The 21666-nt window shown below is 44.2% G+C and overlaps 1 protein-coding gene and 1 long non-coding RNA gene across 7 annotated transcripts in view; one reads left to right on the forward strand and one right to left on the reverse strand.

Moving 5' to 3' along the window:
• Nucleotides 1-11107: 11107 nt before the first annotated feature.
• The window catches only part of LOC129732089 (anaphase-promoting complex subunit 7), a 176308-nt gene continuing 165749 nt past the window's right edge, over nt 11108-21666 (reverse strand). For 2 of the 3 annotated variants that reach the window (XM_055692604.1, XM_055692605.1), the window contains one exon: nt 11108-18888. In XM_055692604.1, coding sequence (XP_055548579.1) covers nt 14726-16390 — 1665 coding nt within the window. In that variant the 5' untranslated portion in view covers nt 16391-18888 and the 3' untranslated portion in view covers nt 11108-14725. Of the gene's footprint in view, nt 18889-19087; nt 19748-21666 lie in introns of all 3 variants that reach the window. The other variant, XM_055692603.1, reaches the window with a different exon arrangement.
• On the forward strand, nt 18452-19951 carry LOC129732090 (uncharacterized). Of its 4 annotated transcripts, none has more exons than XR_008729168.1 (5): nt 18452-18652; nt 18742-18916; nt 19342-19470; nt 19531-19722; nt 19777-19951. It is a non-coding gene; the product is annotated as an uncharacterized LOC129732090 (long non-coding RNA). The 4 variants fall into 4 exon arrangements; XR_008729169.1 differs by lacking the exon at nt 18452-18652 and adding an exon at nt 18657-18671 and having other exon boundaries at nt 18761-18916; XR_008729170.1 differs by lacking the exons at nt 18452-18652; nt 18742-18916 and adding an exon at nt 18653-18671.

Genomic DNA, 21666 nt, shown 5'->3' on the forward strand with positions numbered 1-21666 from the left:
ATTCGGTAGGGGTCCGAGATTATGGCGATGTCCGACAACGACTTAGTGACTGCTTGGTATAGCAGTTGCTGAGCCACGAAGCAGTGGTTCAAATTTAGATGTGTCACTCTCACGCCCGTGGCTTGCTAGTCGGCTTACCGGCCGTGCACCTCGGGCCTCCCATTATGTGCTTTGTGTCACGCTTTCCGGCGCACGCCAAGCACTTTGGGGGCTCTCCGCAGTCTTTGCTTTTGTGGCCTGCAGCGCCGCACCGCCTGCATAGGGAGCTCCTGTCAGGCTCCTTGCATCTAAAGGACTTGTGTCCTTGCTCGAAGCATCGAAAGCAGACCTCCGGCGGCTGGTAGATGCTGAGTGGGCACATCGACCAGCCCACTTCGAGCCTCGCTACCTTTATTGCTTGGTTTGCGTCCACTGACGGAAGCCTGACGGTGGCGGTCTGGGTCCCTACTGGGCCTTTGCGCAGTCGAACTGCCTCTGGTGCCACAACCACTTCGCACTGCTCCTTGAGGGCATCCACGGCTTCGCATGCCTCGGTGACCTCGTCCAGGTATTTAATTTGTAGGGTTACCTGCGACGTGAGTGCCCGAACCTGCACTCTATCTCCAAGCACCTCTTTGGCCAATGCCCGATAGGCTGGGCCCTGGTTTCTGGCTACTTTGCGGAGCTCGACGATCATTTCTCCCTTGCGGGATCGGCGGATGCTACGCACATCTGCCCCCAGATCTTTGAGCTTCACATCGCCTCTCATTGCCTTAAGGACTTCCGAGTACTTTGACTCTTCTGTCTTAAGGATGAGTGCGTCGCCCTTATTTTTAACTTTCTTCGTCGCAGGATTTGTAACCGGGTGCGGTTTTTTTGCCACCACTTTTTGGTTCCTACTCCTTCCCGGAACCGTTACCCACGGGTTACCGGGAGCCTTCTGCTCCTTGGCTGCCACCGTGGGCGTTGCTTGCGCCACTCCTACACCGGTCTGGGGGCTGTTTGCGATTAAACGCTTCTTGGTGCCCCCGGGGGCCGTCTTTTCCGGGGACTGTCGCGTTCGTTTGGCAGCTGGTTCTGCCGCGCAAACCGCCGCAAACGTGCTGGTGTCCGTTCGGACCGACTTCGTCGCCAGCTCGGTCACCTTCGTCTCCTCTTTCTCCGCAGCCGCAGCTTTCATTTCGAGCTCGGCATGCTCCTTTTTCGCAGCATCGACGGAGGACCGAAGCATGTAGAGGGCCTGCTTCAAGTACTTCGTTGTATTGCTGCGTTTTTTCGCAAACTCGATTATAGCATCGAGCTGCTCAGACAGGGCCACTACCCTCGGTAGCGTGTCCCGCTGTCTTCCGGCCGCCTTGAATAGCTGTGGACCAGCCACCGCGATGTCTTGCGTAGATCCGGTAGGCGTACTGCCTTTACCGTCTTCGCAGGCGACCTTCACTGCATCCGTCTCCACTTTTCTCGGCGGCGACCGCTGGATGCCACCTCGCGCAAATGGGTTTTCCAACCCATCTGCGCCCATCTTTAGAGTTTTGTTCTGCTGCATTCTTGTTTATTGGGTCCCCCTACCAGCCGCTATCCTCGTCCATAATGGAGTAGTCGCCTAAATGGTCCCAAGGTAGTCTATGCCGGAGCAGTGAGGCCATGGCTAGGGGCGGCTGCCACAGCGCCTTATGGGCAACTATGACACCTCCGACCGGCACAAGTCAGGAAAAGACATCTGATCATACTCCTGCCTGGTTCCCACCAGGCAATGGACTCGGAACGTACTGGAAGGTCCGCCAGGTTTTACGGGACGGAGACCCCTGCACAGGTTGTAATCTTGCCGTTTCAAGCCGTTATCACACGACATTACTAAGGGAGCTCGGCGCAGGTGCCAACCCAAAATCGTGGTACGAAAACGAAATCCGACTCGTATCCTATAGTGATGCGACCAGTTGCCGTAATTGGGAACATTACTGGCATCAGTCCCAATGGGCGGTATAGTGCATTTGGGTGGTGGGAGCGACACTGCTTCCGGCCAGTGTGGCTTTTGCGAGAATTCAGCGGCCCAATGCCTGAATCTCGCCACGACCGAAGCTAGCTCCCGCTGATGGTCCGGGACTGCTTGCTAGCAGTGAGCACTTCCGTGGCCTTCGGTGATCGCCAATTACCGACCCGTGGTGGCATACAGCTCTGCCAAATATATATATATATATATATATATATATATATATATATATATATATATATATATATATATATATATATATATATATATATATATATATATATATATATATATATATATATATATACATATATATATATATGTATATATATATATATATATGTATATGTTTTTCAGAAACCGGAGGTCGCCATTATGGATTTTAAAATGGCATTTGGAGACAATTTTTGGACTCTGAGCGTCATTCTGGTTAAATAAACACCTATATTGTGTGGTATTTGATCATTCTCGGCTGTTTTCCAGACACCGGAGGTCGCCATCTTACAATTTAAAATGTTGTCTGAGGTCGATTTGTGGTTTCAGTGCATCATCACGATTTCGAAAATACCCGTATTGGGTGGCATTTGGTCGTATGCCGCTGTTTTTCAGAAACCGGAAGTCGCCATCTTGGATTTCAAATTGATATTTGGAGACATTTTCCGGATAGAAACCGGAAGTTTCCATCTTGAATTTAACAATGACGTCTGGAGTCGAACATTTTTCTTGCTCTCAAAAACCTGAACATATCAAATTTGGTTCCATTTACTTGATTATTTCTCGAGATGTGCAGAAATTTGTGTGGAACCCCTTCCTTCAGAAATAGAAGTGCCGGAACATTTTGAACATGTTTGTTATCCTTAAAAATATTCACCTGCCGAATTTGGTTCCATTTATTCGGTTAGTTCTCGAAATGTGCATATATATATATATATATATATATATATATATTTTTGGTTGTTTTTTTTTCCTTTGAGGTGGAGGGGAAATTTGCAACCAAACCCCTGAGGTGACCAACCTCAGGGAGTGTGGGGTTGGTTTGAATCAGTGACCGGACCCACTAAAACCCCTCCAGTCTCCAGCCCATAGTACTCCCCGGAACCACCGCTAGGTATTGCTTCCGGGGAGCGGCTTTTGTGCTATGTGCACCCTCTTGATTCTTTAGGTCTCTTTGCTAACTTAGCTAACTAACCTGGAGACTAGCCTTTAGCTAACACTGGCTTGTCGGTGGTCAACCTGTCGCCTGTTTTGCAACTCTAAAACTATATGAGAGGCGGCTGCACTAACCGCTCTCCAAGTGTTCGGGTCTTTACACATCATCTGAACTAGGTTGTCCGGAGTGGTATCTGGTCCACTCACTACCATCATGTCACTCAGCGCCTGCGCAAAACGAGGGCACACAAAGAAGACATGCTCGGCAGTCTCTTCCGCATCCACGCACTCGGGACAGTTGGGGGAACCCGCATGCCCGAATCTGTGTAGATACTGCCTAAAGCAACCATGGCCTGACAGAATCTGTGCCAGATGGAAGTTCACTTCTCCATGGCGCCTCCCGACCCATCCGGATTCATCCGGAATAAGTCGATGCGTCCATCTACCCTTCGCGGAATTGGACCACTCCTGCTGCCATCTGATCATCGAGAATGATCTTCTGGTACCTCGTATGCCCCTTGTGTCACGTTGATCGAAGCATTCTATGTCCTCCTTAATGGCTATGCTGATAGGCATCATGCCGGACAGGACGCAGATTGCGTCGTATGACACAGTTAGATACGCGCTCGCAACCCTCAGACACATGAGCCTGTAGGTACTTTCCAACTTACTCCGATGTTTACTAGTACCTAGTGCTTTGGACCACACTGGCCCGCCGTATCTCAGTATGGACGAAGTCACGCTAGCTAGAAGTTTCCGCTTGCTGCCGTACACTGCTGAGCTATTGGACATCATGCGAGATAATACTGCAATAGCCATTGAAGTCTTCTTACAGGCATATTCGACATGGCTCCCGAAGACGAGCTTGTCATCGATCATCACCCCCAGCAGCTTCAGGGAGCGCTTAGAGGCGATGGTGCAATTCCCGACACTGATCAACGCCTGTTGCTTCGATTTGCGGTTATTGACAACTGAAATCTCCGTCTTATGATGCGCCAGCTCCAGTTTTTTGGAGCGCATCCAGTCCTCGACGACGCTTATAGAGTGCGAAGCCGTCAACTCAACCTCCTCGATCGACTCGCCGTAGACCTCCAGTGTGATGTCGTCCGCAAATCCAACGATCACAACCCCTTGGGGGAGCTATAGTTTCAGCACTTCGTCGTACATGATATTCCACAGTACCGGGCCCAGGATGGAACCTTGTGGAACCCCTGCGGTAATTGGGACACATTTTTGACCCTCGTCTGTGCTGTACACTAGCACTAGATTCTGGAAATAATTTTCCAGAATCCTGTACAAAGACACCGGAATGTCTAGTTTCCGAAGCGAGTGGGCTATGGAATCCCAGCTAACACTATTGAACGCATTTTTCACGTCCAACGTGACGATTGCGCAATAGCGAATGCCCCATCTTTTACGCTGGAGTACTACCTCTGCTGTTTTGGTGACGGACAGAATAGCATCCACCGTATACTTGCCTTTTCGGAAGCCGAACTGGTTACTCGACAGACCGTTTGCACTTTCGGTGTACCTAACCAGTCTATTGAGAATAACCTTCTCGAGCACCTTACCCGCCGTATCGAGCAGACATATCGGTCTGTATGCCAACGGGTCACCAGGTGGTTTCCCTGTCTTCGGCAATAAGACCAGCTTCTGTCGCTTCCATCTCTCTGGGAATGTACAGTCATCCAGGCACTTCTGCATGACTTCCCGAAATAGTCTGGGGGCCTCTTTGATGGCCTTCTTCACAGCCAGATTCGGAATCCCATCCAATCCCGGTGCCTTGCTCACCTTCTGAGAGTTGGCGATCGCGATGAGTTCCTCATTCGTAACCGTTTCCGCCTCCTCTGCCTCGGCACGGCTAACGCCGTCACTCATATATTGGGTGTACGGCAGGTTGGCCGACCACCTCTGGTCTGAGTTTGAGATACTGGAACGTCGGTGAAGTGACTCGCCAGCCGGAGGCCAAGGATTTGGCTCGTGGCGTGGAAAGAGTCCTTCTATGATCCGCTCAAGCATCGCTGGTGCTTTTTCTGCGGACGCCATCGCACCCTTAGCCTTGGCCATCACCATCCTATAGACGTTACCCCACGGGTTAGTGTTGGCACTAGCGCACAGTCTTTCGAAGCACGCACGTTTACTAGCTTTTATTGCTCTCTTTCTTCGTCGGTTCGCGCACGTTGAATCCTTCTTCTCGCTTGAAGACACGCTCTGCGGAGGTCCGCTATCGCGTCGGTCCACCAGTAGACTGGTGGCCTTCCATGCCTAGGCTGGCGGTTCCTAGGCATAGTAGCGTCGCACGCCCGCGAAAGTATGGCAACAAGTTGATCAGCGCTCGGGTTACGAGTTCTGCTCGCCTCGTGTTTGAGTCTAATTGCTTCCGCAAATACCTATTTGTTGAAGTGTGTTATCCTCCACCCGCGAGGAGCTGGGGTGTTAATTCTACTGACCACATGCGGTCTCGTTTTACAGTCTACGCTATAACAGACCGCCAGATGGTCGCTATGAGTGTAGCCATCGTCTACCCTCCAGTTCGTGATCAGTCCTGGACTACAGAACGTCACATCGATGATCGACTCCGCGCCGATTCTACTGAAGGTGCTCTTCATGCCGACGTTGGCCAGATCTATGTTGAGCTTCGCCAAAGCCTCCAACAAGATCCGGCCTCTCTGGTTTGTGCGTCGACTTCCCCACTCAGTTGCCCATGCGTTGAAGTCGCCCGCCACTACCAACGGTGATAGACCGATCAGCTCCCCGGTGGCTCGGTCGATCATCCTTGCGAACTGCTCGGTAGACCAACGAGGCGGAGCATAGCAGCTGCAGTAGTACGCTCCGTTCACCTTGGCAACCGCGTATCCTTCGTTTGAAGTTGACACTATCTCTTGAACCGGGAACCTGCTCGTCGTCCATATTGCCGCCATACCGGACCCGTCCGAAATCCAGTTACCGTTTCCGGAAGGAATTCGGTAGGGGTCCGAGATTATGGCGATGTCCGACAACGACTTAGTGACTGCTTGGTATAGCAGTTGCTGAGCCACGAAGCAGTGGTTCAAATTTAGATGTGTCACTCTCACGCCCGTGGCTTGCTAGTCGGCTTACCGGCCGTGCACCTCGGGCCTCCCATTATGTGCTTTGTGTCACGCTTTCCGGCGCACGCCAAGCACTTTGGGGGCTCTCCGCAGTCTTTGCTTTTGTGGCCTGCAGCGCCGCACCGCCTGCATAGGGAGCTCCTGTCAGGCTCCTTGCATCTAAAGGACTTGTGTCCTTGCTCGAAGCATCGAAAGCAGACCTCCGGCGGCTGGTAGATGCTGAGTGGGCACATCGACCAGCCCACTTCGAGCCTCGCTACCTTTATTGCTTGGTTTGCGTCCACTGACGGAAGCCTGACGGTGGCGGTCTGGGTCCCTACTGGGCCTTTGCGCAGTCGAACTGCCTCTGGTGCCACAACCACTTCGCACTGCTCCTTGAGGGCATCCACGGCTTCGCATGCCTCGGTGACCTCGTCCAGGTATTTAATTTGTAGGGTTACCTGCGACGTGAGTGCCCGAACCTGCACTCTATCTCCAAGCACCTCTTTGGCCAATGCCCGATAGGCTGGGCCCTGGTTTCTGGCTACTTTGCGGAGCTCGACGATCATTTCTCCCTTGCGGGATCGGCGGATGCTACGCACATCTGCCCCCAGATCTTTGAGCTTCACATCGCCTCTCATTGCCTTAAGGACTTCCGAGTACTTTGACTCTTCTGTCTTAAGGATGAGTGCGTCGCCCTTATTTTTAACTTTCTTCGTCGCAGGATTTGTAACCGGGTGCGGTTTTTTTGCCACCACTTTTTGGTTCCTACTCCTTCCCGGAACCGTTACCCACGGGTTACCGGGAGCCTTCTGCTCCTTGGCTGCCACCGTGGGCGTTGCTTGCGCCACTCCTACACCGGTCTGGGGGCTGTTTGCGATTAAACGCTTCTTGGTGCCCCCGGGGGCCGTCTTTTCCGGGGACTGTCGCGTTCGTTTGGCAGCTGGTTCTGCCGCGCAAACCGCCGCAAACGTGCTGGTGTCCGTTCGGACCGACTTCGTCGCCAGCTCGGTCACCTTCGTCTCCTCTTTCTCCGCAGCCGCAGCTTTCATTTCGAGCTCGGCATGCTCCTTTTTCGCAGCATCGACGGAGGACCGAAGCATGTAGAGGGCCTGCTTCAAGTACTTCGTTGTATTGCTGCGTTTTTTCGCAAACTCGATTATAGCATCGAGCTGCTCAGACAGGGCCACTACCCTCGGTAGCGTGTCCCGCTGTCTTCCGGCCGCCTTGAATAGCTGTGGACCAGCCACCGCGATGTCTTGCGTAGATCCGGTAGGCGTACTGCCTTTACCGTCTTCGCAGGCGACCTTCACTGCATCCGTCTCCACTTTTCTCGGCGGCGACCGCTGGATGCCACCTCGCGCAAATGGGTTTTCCAACCCATCTGCGCCCATCTTTAGAGTTTTGTTCTGCTGCATTCTTGTTTATTGGGTCCCCCTACCAGCCGCTATCCTCGTCCATAATGGAGTAGTCGCCTAAATGGTCCCAAGGTAGTCTATGCCGGAGCAGTGAGGCCATGGCTAGGGGCGGCTGCCACAGCGCCTTATGGGCAACTATGACACCTCCGACCGGCACAAGTCAGGAAAAGACATCTGATCATACTCCTGCCTGGTTCCCACCAGGCAATGGACTCGGAACGTACTGGAAGGTCCGCCAGGTTTTACGGGACGGAGACCCCTGCACAGGTTGTAATCTTGCCGTTTCAAGCCGTTATCACACGACATTACTAAGGGAGCTCGGCGCAGGTGCCAACCCAAAATCGTGGTACGAAAACGAAATCCGACTCGTATCCTATAGTGATGCGACCAGTTGCCGTAATTGGGAACATTACTGGCATCAGTCCCAATGGGCGGTATAGTGCATTTGGGTGGTGGGAGCGACACTGCTTCCGGCCAGTGTGGCTTTTGCGAGAATTCAGCGGCCCAATGCCTGAATCTCGCCACGACCGAAGCTAGCTCCCGCTGATGGTCCGGGACTGCTTGCTAGCAGTGAGCACTTCCGTGGCCTTCGGTGATCGCCAATTACCGACCCGTGGTGGCATACAGCTCTGCCAAATATATATATATATATATATATATATATATATATATATATATATATATATATATATATATATATATATATATATATATATATATATATATATATATATATATATATATATATATATATATATATATATATATATATATATATATATATATATATATATATATATATATATATATATATATACATATATATATATGTATATATATATATATATATGTATATGTTTTTCAGAAACCGGAGGTCGCCATTATGGATTTTAAAATGGCATTTGGAGACAATTTTTGGACTCTGAGCGTCATTCTGGTTAAATAAACACCTATATTGTGTGGTATTTGATCATTCTCGGCTGTTTTCCAGACACCGGAGGTCGCCATCTTACAATTTAAAATGTTGTCTGAGGTCGATTTGTGGTTTCAGTGCATCATCACGATTTCGAAAATACCCGTATTGGGTGGCATTTGGTCGTATGCCGCTGTTTTTCAGAAACCGGAAGTCGCCATCTTGGATTTCAAATTGATATTTGGAGACATTTTCCGGATAGAAACCGGAAGTTTCCATCTTGAATTTAACAATGACGTCTGGAGTCGAACATTTTTCTTGCTCTCAAAAACCTGAACATATCAAATTTGGTTCCATTTACTTGATTATTTCTCGAGATGTGCAGAAATTTGTGTGGAACCCCTTCCTTCAGAAATAGAAGTGCCGGAACATTTTGAACATGTTTGTTATCCTTAAAAATATTCACCTGCCGAATTTGGTTCCATTTATTCGGTTAGTTCTCGAAATGTGCAGAAATTTGTGTTGAATTTGTTTGGAACCCCTTCCTCACATAAGAAGGAGGGTGTCGAACCATTATGGACATGTTTGCTACTCCTAAAAACATCCACTTGCCAAATTTGGTTCCATTTGCTTGGTTAGTTTTCGAGTTGTACATGAATTTGTGTTTTATTTGTATGGGACCCCTCCCTTTCAGAAGAGGGAGGGGTCTAGAACTATCTTAGTCACCTTTCTCGGCACCTAAAACCCCTATACAAAATTTCACGCCAATCGATATCTTATATATAAAATAAAGTTACATATGTGCGACCGCCCATAACTTTACAACGGAGCGTCTGATTTGAACTGGCATTGTTTTGTTGTGTTTGTCTTTGTCCAAAGCAAAATGTTACGGCGAGAAAACTGGGAAAATTTGCCTAGTGTGGTTGGTAACGTCTCCGCCAACCACGCTCGACGCCTGGGTTCGAATCCCACCGCCGACATAGGTGTCGATGGTTGTGAGGTGGCGTGATCCACTCACAACCAACCCAACTGGTCTAGATTCAATCCTAGCCGACACCGGGAGATTTTCTGAGGCGAAAAATCTCTGGGATCACGCCTTCCATCGCATGAGGAAGTAAAGCCGTTGGCGCCGGTCCGTTGATCCGCCACTGTTGTGGCCAATCACTGACGCCCAGGGAGGCGACTTCACACCCAGGACCCTAACTCACGACCCGTTTATGGTCGTGAGTTAGGGTCCTGGGTGTGAAGTCGCCTCCCTGGGCGTCGGTGATTGGCCACAACAGTGGCGGAACTAGACCGACGGAAAAAAAGCGAGAATAAAAAAAAAAAAAAAGTACGCTCGACTGATGGCTACCGTCACGGTGATCGGTTGAACTGTCTAAACAAATAAAAATGCAGCTCTGTTTGCCGGTCGATGCAAAGGAGCCAAAACTCGACTCCAGACCCCATTTTTAAATTTAAGATGGAAACTTCCGGTTTCTAATATGGGTATTTCCGGAATCGTAATGGTGCACAAAAACTAGAAATCGATCACAGACACCATTTTGAATTCTAAGATAGCGGTTTCCGGTGTCTGGAAAACTGCCAAAAATGACCAAATACCAACCAATATGGGTGTTTCTTCAACCAGAATCACGCACAGAGGCCAGAAATTTTCTTCAAATGCCATGTTGAAATCCAAGATAGCGACTTCCGGTTTCTGGAAAACAGCCGAAAATGACCAAATACCACCCACTATGAGTATCTCCGGAATCAGAAGCTAAAAATTTACCACAGACACCATTATAAATTGCAAGATGGCGACTTTTGGTTTCAGGAAAACAGCCGAAATGACCAAATACCACCCAATATGGGTGTTTCTTAAATCAGAAATTGTCTCAATTGCCATTTTGATATCCAAGATAGCGACTTCCGGTTTCGGGAAAACCGCCGAAAAAGACCGAATATTATTCAACATGGACATTGGACACTATTTTGAATTCAAAGATGACCACTTTCAGTTTCTGGAAAACAACGAAATTACTTAATACCACCCAATATGGTTATTTCCGAAATCAGATAACAGAAATTGATTTCTCAGGCAATTTTAAAGTCCAAAATGACGACTTTAAGTTTCTGAAAAACAGCCCAAAGTGACCAAATACCACCCAATATTAGTATCTACGGAGCCAGAATGTTGCGAGAAGCTAAAAATTGACCTCAGACACCATTATGAACTGTAGGATTTCAACTTCTGGTTTCTGCAAAACAGCAAAAAATGGCCGATTTCCGTCTAACATGAGTATCTCCGGATAGAATGATACACAGCAGCTGAAATCGATCACAGGCCCAATTTTGAATTGTAGGTTGATGACTGCCGGTTTCTGGGAAACAGCCGAAAATGATCGAATAACACCCAAATGGGTTTTTCTTCAACCAGAATGACGCTCAGATGCCAGAAATTATCTTAAATACCTGCAAAGACTTAGCTTTGCCAGGGACTTGTGATAAGCACGAAGAGTCCCTGTAAGTGCAGGGAATTAAAACATTCGCACTGATTCTACTTTGGAAATCGAATGTTTTATTAATTAACTTCAACTTAATTCTACCCTACCAAAAAGAGTCGGAGAGAAACAATTCTCTTGTCCGATTCTTCGTCCTGTCCTTGTTAATCCTAACACTTTTAATTAGTTAGTTATGCATTTGTATCTTCCGTCTCGCTCAATTTACTCGCGGACAGGCGTCACTTACTCAATCGAAAATCGTTCGGTATTCATTATTATTATTATTATTTTAGGTTATTTGCCATGTGGCCGTCATCGTTTCGTTCTCATCGGAAACGGAGCGTCGCATTTCGACTTCGAATGCTATAGAAAAAAAAATAATAAAGTATCGTTCTCTTGAAATTAATAGAATTGCTGAGTGCTTTAAGAAATGCTTATTAATCATACATGCGCGGTTATTATTTCAGAACCTGTCTGTGAGAACGGAATGTCGCGAATTATTCCTAATTCAAGAAACATGCATGGACAAGAATATTCCTGTCCATGGGAATGTAATGCAAGAGTTTATGAGAATCAAAAATGCTTATTAATTTCTTGGAAGGCCTGTTAATCTCCTCCCACTCAAAGAGCCGTGAGTCATCTAGAAGAGATGACTTACGTCGGTCTGCTGCTGGCATATGTATAATACAAAGATTAAAAGGAATGATTTCGCCATCCTTCCTGGTTTCCCATCATATCGTCGTTTGTGGAGTTCGTGAAAATGCTTGCAGGGTCTCGTCGTCGAATCGATGCATCGAGCCGGGGTGCCGGAGAAATTAAACGGGAGGGGCGTGTCTGGCCTACAAGGTTCTCATCAGCTGGTGGTAGAATCGTCTTATTGCTCCTGGTGGTGAAATCGTCTTATTGCGCCTGGTAGTGGAGTCGTCTTATTTGCTCCTTATATCGTCAAAACCGCACGTTACCGTGTTTCGTCGAATGATCTTCACGAGTGCACTCTTGTATGTTATGAACTTTGTTGGCTGGCGGACTTCTCTCCAAAGTGTATTGGCTATATAATCGTATTACGCCCGCCGAAAAAACAATCTCCTAAACCAAGTGGCAGCAGTCGTTTCGTGATTGCCAATGGTTTCGTTATATGGTGATAGTCAGCTGGCTTGACTTGACCGACTATACAAGGTTGCAAATAACTTGCTTGTAGAATAACTAGCTTGCACCCATGCGCGCATCTTGATTAGCAGCGCGAAAGGAAAAACATTGTCGTTAAAGCGATGCAAAACTGTGTAACGATGTTTTGCTCGTTGGGTTTTTAGTGATTGCGGCCCATGTTTTGATAGGTATGTGCTCGCATTCCACTCATTAGGTTTTCCCTCAAAATTTGGTGTATATCTAGCCCGACCGTGGGCTGTGTTAATTTTGGCCATGTCGTGGTTGACTTCCTTCTCGTCACAATTCGCTTCCTCGATATGCGTCATCCATCTCGGTATTGGTCATCCTTCTCTCCTCGTCATGCTGTTTAAACCGTTCAGCCTTCCACACCCGACCGTCCAACTCCCCTTACCCGACTCCTCGTTCTTTGTGATATATGAGAGTTTTTATAAGGAACCCTCTCGGCTGCTTCCTGGATAACTCGCTCCGTCTCGATTATTGAATTCAGAATGGTATCACTTCTTAATTTCTACTCCTACTAAGCAAGCGGTTATATTTTTTTTGGTGTAAATTCTTTTTTTTTTTTTGTGGGCCAACTTGCTGTTTAATAATAATTGCACTCGCCAACGGGCTTTTACGTTCTATTATTTCTCCTAATCTTCTACTTAAACACTATGCCCGTTTTTCTTTTTCTTCGATTAACATAATTTTCCATTTCCTACTAAAGTGTACTTTTTTTCTATTATATCGGATGCTATTGGTTAATTAACGTTTACATTATTCATTCTCAACGAATTTTTACTTCACAATTCATTTTTTTTCTTTTTTTTTATACTCGAACTCAATCCGATTTACAACAATTCTTTTTCTAATTCTCGTGCGGAGTACATTCCGCTATCAAAAAAACTTATCTTATCTCTTTTTCTTTGTTAGTCTTCGTTGCCCGTCGTGGCTCTTTCCTTTTCATTTAAACATTTCTTTTTTTCTCATTGCGATTATTCTTTTCTGTTATCGGATTCACAACTATTTTATCCGATTTACAAACAATTCTTTAGTCCACTTCAATTATGTCAAACTCCTTTCCTGAATGATTTGCAAATTCTCTTTAGTTATACTGCTGTCTCGGTCCGTGTGTATTCTTGTCATACTTACATTCTACTTACACATCTCTCATTATGCAGTTTGCTGCATATACCTCTCCCCCTTCCGTCCGAAGGTGTGACCACCTGTCCTAGGGATTCTGAAAGATAAGAAGGTTAGATATAGAAGGAAAGTCTCACACACTTAATCATCCTGGGTCGGTTATCCCCTTGTTATTCTTACACTCAGTTTGCATTCTCGAAACTTCCGGTTTCTAATATGGGTATTTCCGGAATCGTAATGGTGCATAAAAACTAGAAATCGATCACAGACACCATTTTGAATTCTAAGATAGCGGTTTCCGGTGTCTGGAAAACTGCCAAAAATGACCAAATACCAACCAATATGGGTGTTTCTTCAACCAGAATGGCACAGAATGGCCAGAAATTTTCTTCAAATACCATGTTGAAATCCAAGATAGCGACTTCCGGTTTCTGGAAAACAGCCGAAAATGACCAAATACCACCCACTATGAGTATCTCCGGAATCAGAAGCTAAAAATTTACCACAGACACCATTATAAATTGCAAGATGGCGACTTTTGGTTTCAGGAAAACAGCCGAAATGACCAAATACCACCCAATATGGGTGTTTCTTAAATCAGAATGACGCTCAGGGGCCAGAAATCGTCTCAAATGCCATTTTGATATCCAAGATGGCGACTTCCGGTTTCGGGAAAACCGCCGAAAAAGACCGAATATTATTCAACATGGACATTGGACACTATTTTGAATTCAAAGATGACCACTTTCAGTTTCTGGAAAACAACGAAATTACTTAATACCCCCAATATGGTTATTTCCGAAATCAGATAACAGAAATTGATTTCTCAGGCAATTTTAAAGTCCAAAATGACGACTTTAAGTTTCTGAAAAACAGCCCAAAGTGACCAAATACCACCCAATATTAGTATCTTCGGAGCCAGAATGTTGCGAGAAGCTAAAAATTGACCTCAGACACCATTATGAACTGTAAGATTTCAACTTCTGGTTTCTACAAAACAGCCAAAAATGGCCGATTTCCGTCTAACATGAGTATTTCCGGATAGAATGATACACAGCAGCTGAAATCGATCACAGGCCCAATTTTGAATTGTAGGTTGATGACTGCCGGTTACTTATTATTTTGTGTAATGAAAAGTGTCGTCCTTCTTCCTCTGCGATGGTGGCTTTTGCTCTAGTCGTCTTGGAGTCTTTAATATTTTCATTTTCCCAAATCACCTTACTAACTGGTGTATTTATTTCCTGGGACATTCCCAATTTTTCCATCACTATTTTGTGAGGCTCTGTTTCCCTTTTAACGCTTTTTCCCCGCTTACTGTGATCGCTACCCTAAATGTCTTGTTTGTTCATTTTAAATATGTCCTGTTTAGTTGTACTTGCACGGTCATTAATTCTTGGCCGTGATACTTTTTCTCTATCTTCCGTTCGTTCATTTGTTTAATTTTCTATCGTTGTTCTGCGTGCGCAGCATGAAATTCTCCCTTTGTATAGGCACAGGATTATAATAAAAGTTGTAGTGATCCCTATCACTACCGGTATACTTGTCCACGGATTTTCCAATGGGGCATAAATCAGATTCTTTAAACCGTAGCCTTTGGTTTTAATGTCTTTTACATCAACCCCGAGGTCAAATAAGGTTTTTTGATTTATATAGGAATATACTTTTTCAATTCCATTCCAAATTGGGACTTCTCTTAAGTCCACGTCCTGTGTTTCTATTCTGTTTATGTTGTCTGGTAGTAATGTAACGTTTGTGTCCCATTCATAATTTGTCTCGTAGTATTCTAGTCGTATAAAATCAGTGTGTACTACCATATGCGGGGTCAATCTTATAATGCCCGCACCGTCTACGGTTTGCTGTGTCATGTTTCCGTTTATTTCAATGGTAATGTTTGTTTTCATTGGTGCAAGGTATTTCCAATTATTTCTAGATCTTGTCGCGAACCACATAGTGTGGTTAGTCACCACTGCTTTTGCTTGGCACCGCACCGTATTTTTCTCTAAAATAATTCCAGTCGCACATTTTTGGGCCCTTTTCAAATTTTCCTGGGCCGTGCTAATGTCACATATTGTGACGCCTTTTAATTTAGTACATTTAGTGTATTCGTCGCTTGTTAGAGTGTACCCCCAATCACTCTCATATTTAAACATGACTATATTTTCCTCTATATGTCTAATGAGGACTGTAAAATTTGTCAATTGAGGCATAATTGCAACTCGGCGTGTTTCGAAATATTCTGTTCCTACAAGCGGTACGTAGAACTTAAAATTTATTTGTTCTTTGTCTATAAGCTCATGCTCATAATTGATATTGTTCAGCATATCAATCGTAATTCGTCCGTCTTTGTCATGCGGAAATGATAATCCTCCGTCTATAGTGGTTTCTAATAATTTTAACTTGTCTATTAGAGCGCCCGGTGGAACTAGACCTCTCAAAATATTATTTGCTGATGTATGCTGTGTTAAAGCCGCAACGAGTGTATCTAACTTTTTCTCCAGCTTGCTGCTGAGACTATTCAACCATAAACCCATTTCTAATAGTCTGGTTTCTAGGTTGATAATATTTTCGATATTTTGGGTGAAGTTTGCGTACTTGACCACTTCAAATTTTAATTTTTCAACTTTATTCTTCATGGCCATCAAATGTGTATCCATGTTCAAAACCGAAGTATTCACAAGATTATATGTGCTTTGCAGCACGTTTGCCTGGTGGATTAAATCGTTTTTTAATTTTTCTTCGTTGCCGCTAAGTTGGTCCATGTCATAGTCTAATCTAATTCTGTCATTTGAGTCCATTGCTCCCAACGCCGACCATATGCTGCGTTTTCGCTCTCTAATATTAAAATATGTTTTTATAAAATTACCCTTATTGTAAATTTCTTCCAACGTTCCTCGGAGATGCTGGGTCGCTCGCATGTACTTAATAGAGGTTATTTTCTCCTCCAGTTCCTTGCACGTCGTACGGAACTTTTGTTCTGCATCTTTCAGGAAGCTTTCTTCTTTATTGATAGTGTTGAGAGATAAAGTTATCTCTATAGTGTATTTGCCTCTTACAATTAGGGTGTTGGGTAGTCTATTGATCTCGACTTCCAGATTGGCCATAATTGGTCCTATCAATACGAGCCCCCTGTAAATTGATTTGATAGAAAGAAAGGATTTTTCTATCGTAAATAGCTCTCGTTCATGTGCCTACATTTAGTTCATTTTTGTGTTTATGTAAGCGATATATTTGTGGTCTTTAAATTATTATCTTTTACTACTGACATAGTAAACAACTGTTACGTGCGCGTTTTGCAAGGTCGGATTGCATATATTTCCTTGAACAGAATCGCAAGGAAAAGTGAATAAAAAAAAAAAGTGGCGTTATATTTCCGTGTGTCGTCGCTGTCGCGGAGTTCCAATTTAGTTTCCCTCTTTATCTTTTCTTCGCTCTAATTTCAATGCATGCATTTTTCATAGAATGCATGCTACTATTAACTACTACAACGAAACAAAGTTTTAAGTTTTAGCCGTGCAATTGTGGTCCGTTTAATTACTTGGTGCAAAATCTAATCATTCTGTTTTTTTTAACTTCAATCAGGTAAGCTCGACCACTTGTGGGTCAGATCTTTTATTTAATTGATGTTTTCTTAATTATTATTTTTTTTTAATTACTGTTGTTTTTTTCTTCTTTATAGGAAAGATTTCTTGTGTTCCAACAATCATGTGCATTCCTGTAATCGAAGATGGTCTGCCGGCGCGTGTGCGTCCCGAATTTCCCGTGCGACCGGCTCTCTTAGTGGATCGTTTAGGTGTATTTGAAGAAGAACCGCTCGCCGACGAAGAGTGGCAACCTTGGGGGATGGGGGAACGAGAACCGCAACTGGATGAAGACCGTCCGGAGTATGTTGAGCCCACGGTTTATGCCGTGGAGCTCATTCGCCCTATCCCACAACCGTTCCTGCCGATCTCGGAGTGGCTGCGGATGCAGCCGTATTTCTACCGCTTTCCGGAGGAGTGGATTTCGGAGCCAAACACCCCAACCGATCAATCGGGCATGACGGCCACCATCGGATTTCTCGGGCGGCTGGTGAGATACCTCTTTTCGGGGTATCTCGATTTTCGCCCGTTCCGGTCCGTGACACGCGAGGACCTCCAGTTCCTGGACATCCGCCTAGGTTAGGAGGTTCGAATAACCAACCTGCGTGAGCCGCCTCGTGGTTTGCGCCGTGTATGGCGCTTCTTATTCCGAAACTGGATAAGCGATATCATTGCTGTGGAGGGGGGTCTCTTTTTGAAGTGCGGCAAACACTATATCGCCGCTAGTGTTTACAAGAAAATCATGTGTGCAGAAAGTTTCGAATAAAATGGTGACTCTTTTTTTTTGTTTAAATTCGTTTTCTTCTGTGTAAATGGACAAAAAAGCAAAAATCCTTTAGTATTCGCGACCGTTGCAGCGCGGCTACGTGTTCTTTTATTTTCGTCGTTTCTTCGATCGTGGTGATTTTTATTTTCATGCTTGCCAGCGGGTTTGTTGCAGATTTGGGTGGCGCTCCCGGGTGACAAAAATTGATTCATATTAACACTGTCACCGATAGTTAAGAACCTCTTTTTAATTAAATATGGAATTCAATTAAATTCGTCTTGCCGGTTGGATTTTTTTTCCTATTGAAAATTTGTTAAAAGAGAATTTTTTTTACGATTAATGTAATTGTCATCATTGTCACATTTAAGTCAGTCGATTCGTCCACTTTATACATCGTTGACAAAATTCCTTGGTCAACGTCATATGAGTTGATTATGCGCGTTTGCGCTTGCAATAAAAAAAAATAGTGTCGAGCGCCCTATGATACTCTGCTGATAGGCGCTCATCGCTTGCGTGTGCGCATCAAATTTCTGTCTTTGTTTTGTTCTCGGCAATGAACTCTAATGGAATCTAATCCTAAACGATGTAAATAAATTCAATGTTGCATCTCGAGTAACTTCAACTCGATATGCATGTTTGACCGACTAAGAATTAATATTATTTTGCAACGTCTGTTCGCGGGTAGTGACGGTAAAATTAATCAAAGTATCGATTCTCGAATCGATACTGGTATCGAGAAAAAAGACTGATACTTTGATAATATCGCTTCCAGAGTATCGATTTTGTTAAGTATCGGATCGTTCGAATAGTTTTTCAAGAACAATGTTTTGAATAACGTTTAAAATAATATTATTGTTTATTGCAACTTAAGTAACATATATTTATTCTAATTAAACCATTCGGACTCATCAATACTTCCCAGAAAACAAAGCTTTTGTAGATATGTCGCCGATAAACGGTTGCATTTTTCCGATATCAATGACCCAGCTTTCGAAAACAGGCGCTCGCACGGAACTGAAGTAATTTAATCACTCAACGGTAATTTACGATAAACCGCTAATTCATCCCCCGCTTGGGTTTGTTTATTTGGCGTATCAAATGTTAATAGCTTGTGATGTTCCCAAAAGTCGTATGGTTTGTCATGTGATTTATGGTGTATCTGCGTATCTACACTCGCGTCAACTTCTTTGGCTCCATCGCTTCGCTCCATGACGTTACGGATTTTACTCAGCGCTTTAGCACAAGCAGCAGAATCCTGAAAATCACGGAGGAAAAACTAACTGGTTTGTTTTCAACATATATTTGGTTGATGTATAAACGAAAAAATATTTTTGCTTCAAATTAGGATTGTATGATTACAAATTATTATTCTAGTTTGAAACTAATCTAATCAGCCGTTTCAAATTAAGTGCACAGTTTTTGTTGAATCGACATAGAATGTTTGTTGTTATTACCTAAGAATTTGTTTATTTTGAATTGAAATTAGTTTCGATACAACAATAAAACGGTGTTTTTCAATCTGTTGTAAATAATATATAAATAAACCGTCATTGTTGTTTGTTTTCACTTGGCTTTGTAAGTTACCGATACTAAAATACTCGATATCTTGAAAAAAAAAAATCGATACCAAAATTTACGATCTTAGTATCGTCCATCTCTATCTGTCATAACTCAACGTGTTTTTCCGGTTTTTCCTGTCTTTTCACAGCGACTTGTGGTGAGTGTAAAAAAATCCTGCCCGGGCTCAATACGACGTAATTTTGCTGGTGTTATTGGTAACTCTAGTGCGTGCCGTTTAACTACACGGATAAAACCAGATATCGACATCATCAGTGGGGTAAGTTTTTTTTTCTCTGCGAGCTTGTTTCTTTTTCTCAAATCATCTACTGTTCTGCAGTTACGCAGTCTTGCACAATGTCAGAATCGTTTCCATCGGATGTTCCAAAACATGATGATATCAGTAACAATCAGAATCTTGACATAGAATATTTGGATGCCGATTCGCGATTCGTTCACTGGGCTGACAATGAAATTATACAATTGCTACAGTCGTCCAAAGTATCAACGGAAGTTATTCAGAAGTTCGTGGGTAAGAGTTTGTAAAAGCATTGTTCCTGCAAAAACTTAATAAATTTTATTACAGTCAACGAATACAGTATTATGTAATATAGAGAAGCATAAATCTAATGTAGCAAACATAAACGTTTTGCACAACAGATCAAACATTACGGAATATTCACGTATGTCTATCATTACAATGTCAATATAGATATGGAAGATGTAATGATTAGGATATGAATAAATAATTTGAAATTGCACGATGAAAATTTTTAATATGAAAAATGTTGAGAAATAAAAATAAGCAAAACTTTGTTCAAAATAATCAAAAATTTTGGTTTTTTTTTCTCATATTTATTTGACACGGCACAAATACAATTTAATGTTTAACGGTGCCAATTATATCTGAAGACTTAAAATCTTAAAGCAAATTTTTTATCCTCGCTGCCGACTACGAGCTGAAATTAAGTCCATCTTAAAACTAGGATGTATTTTTCAATCACTGTTTTGTAGTTTGATGGTCGTCTGATGCTCTTCGAATGGCCATGAATATGCAGCATGTATGTATTTGTTCTGCTGAGCCACGATGTCATGAGCTGGAAGAGGGGCTTGTAATCCTCGGGTCCTGAAGGTATTGTGCGGGGGCTAGTTGCTGGTTATGGTTCGTTGTTGTTGTTCGCTGGTGTTCAAGTGGCCTATGGTATGTGCCGCTGAGCCAAGATATCACTGAAGGCCTCGGGTTCTCAGGTCCTGGTGAATTCGTGTGGGGTGCAGTTGTTGATTCCAAAACCTCTGCTTAAGGTTCAAACGTGTTCTTGTCGTTTTGTTGGGTGTAGACGGAGGGGAACGGAACTAGACTAGGGCATGGATGGATTTTAGGAAAATGTATATAAGGGTCATGTAGGGTATGTCACGGCTCGCCAAGACATCACGAACAGGAACAGCTGGCCGTCTACCTCCGGCCTGAAGGGAAGCTACTAATTTAGACCTGGCGTCACGGTGGACAGGGCATGACCAAACAACGTGCTCTATGTCGTGATAACCTTAACCACAGGCACAGATACCGCTTTCTCCGAGCCCAATACGACGGAGATGCGCATCAAATCTATAGTGATTGGACATAAGCCGGGACATCACGCAAATGAAATCTCGACCTACATCCAACCCCTTGAACCACGGATTCGTCGATACTTTGGGTATAATGGAATGTAACCACCTTTCTAGTTCCCCTCTGGTCCAAGAATTTTGTCAACTGATGATCGTATTCTGACGTACAAATGCAAAAAATTCATTCAAAGCAATTGGTCTTTCATAAATTTCACCGTTTGTAGCGCCCACCTTAGCCAAAGAGTCCGCTTTCTCATTGCCCGGTATCGAGCAGTGAGAAGGGACTCACACTAAGGTAATCTGAAAAGATTTTTCGGATAAAGCACTCAGATGTTCCCGTATTTTCCAGGAAATACGGAGAGTGCTTAACATCTTTCATCGATCGGAGAGCCTCAATGGAACTGAGACTATCCGTAAAGATGAAATAGTGGTCCGTGGGCATTTTTTCGATGATCCCTAGGGTGTACTGAATTGCAGCTAATTCTGCGACGTAAACAGAAGCAGGATTATCGAGCTTATGGGAGACGGTTAAATTGTTATTGAAGATACCGAAGCCAGTGGACCCATCGATAAGTGATCCGTCAGTGTAGAACATATTGTCGCAGTTGATGTTTCGATATTTATTGGAAAAAATTTTGGGGATCTGCTGCACGCGTAAATGATCCGGGATTCCACGAGTTTCTTCTATCATGGATGTATTGAAAAACACAGTAGAATCAGAAGTATTTGATAAGTCGACACGATTTGGAATATTCGGAGAAGGGTTAATATTTTGTGACATGTGATTGAAATACAATGTCATAGATCGGGTTTGAGAATTAAGTTCGATTTCCTTTCAAAATTTTCAATCACGGGACGGTTCAAGACC

The sequence above is a fragment of the Wyeomyia smithii genome, chromosome 3, assembly GCF_029784165.1.
Source record: "Wyeomyia smithii strain HCP4-BCI-WySm-NY-G18 chromosome 3, ASM2978416v1, whole genome shotgun sequence".
Lineage (NCBI taxonomy): Eukaryota > Metazoa > Arthropoda > Insecta > Diptera > Culicidae > Wyeomyia > Wyeomyia smithii.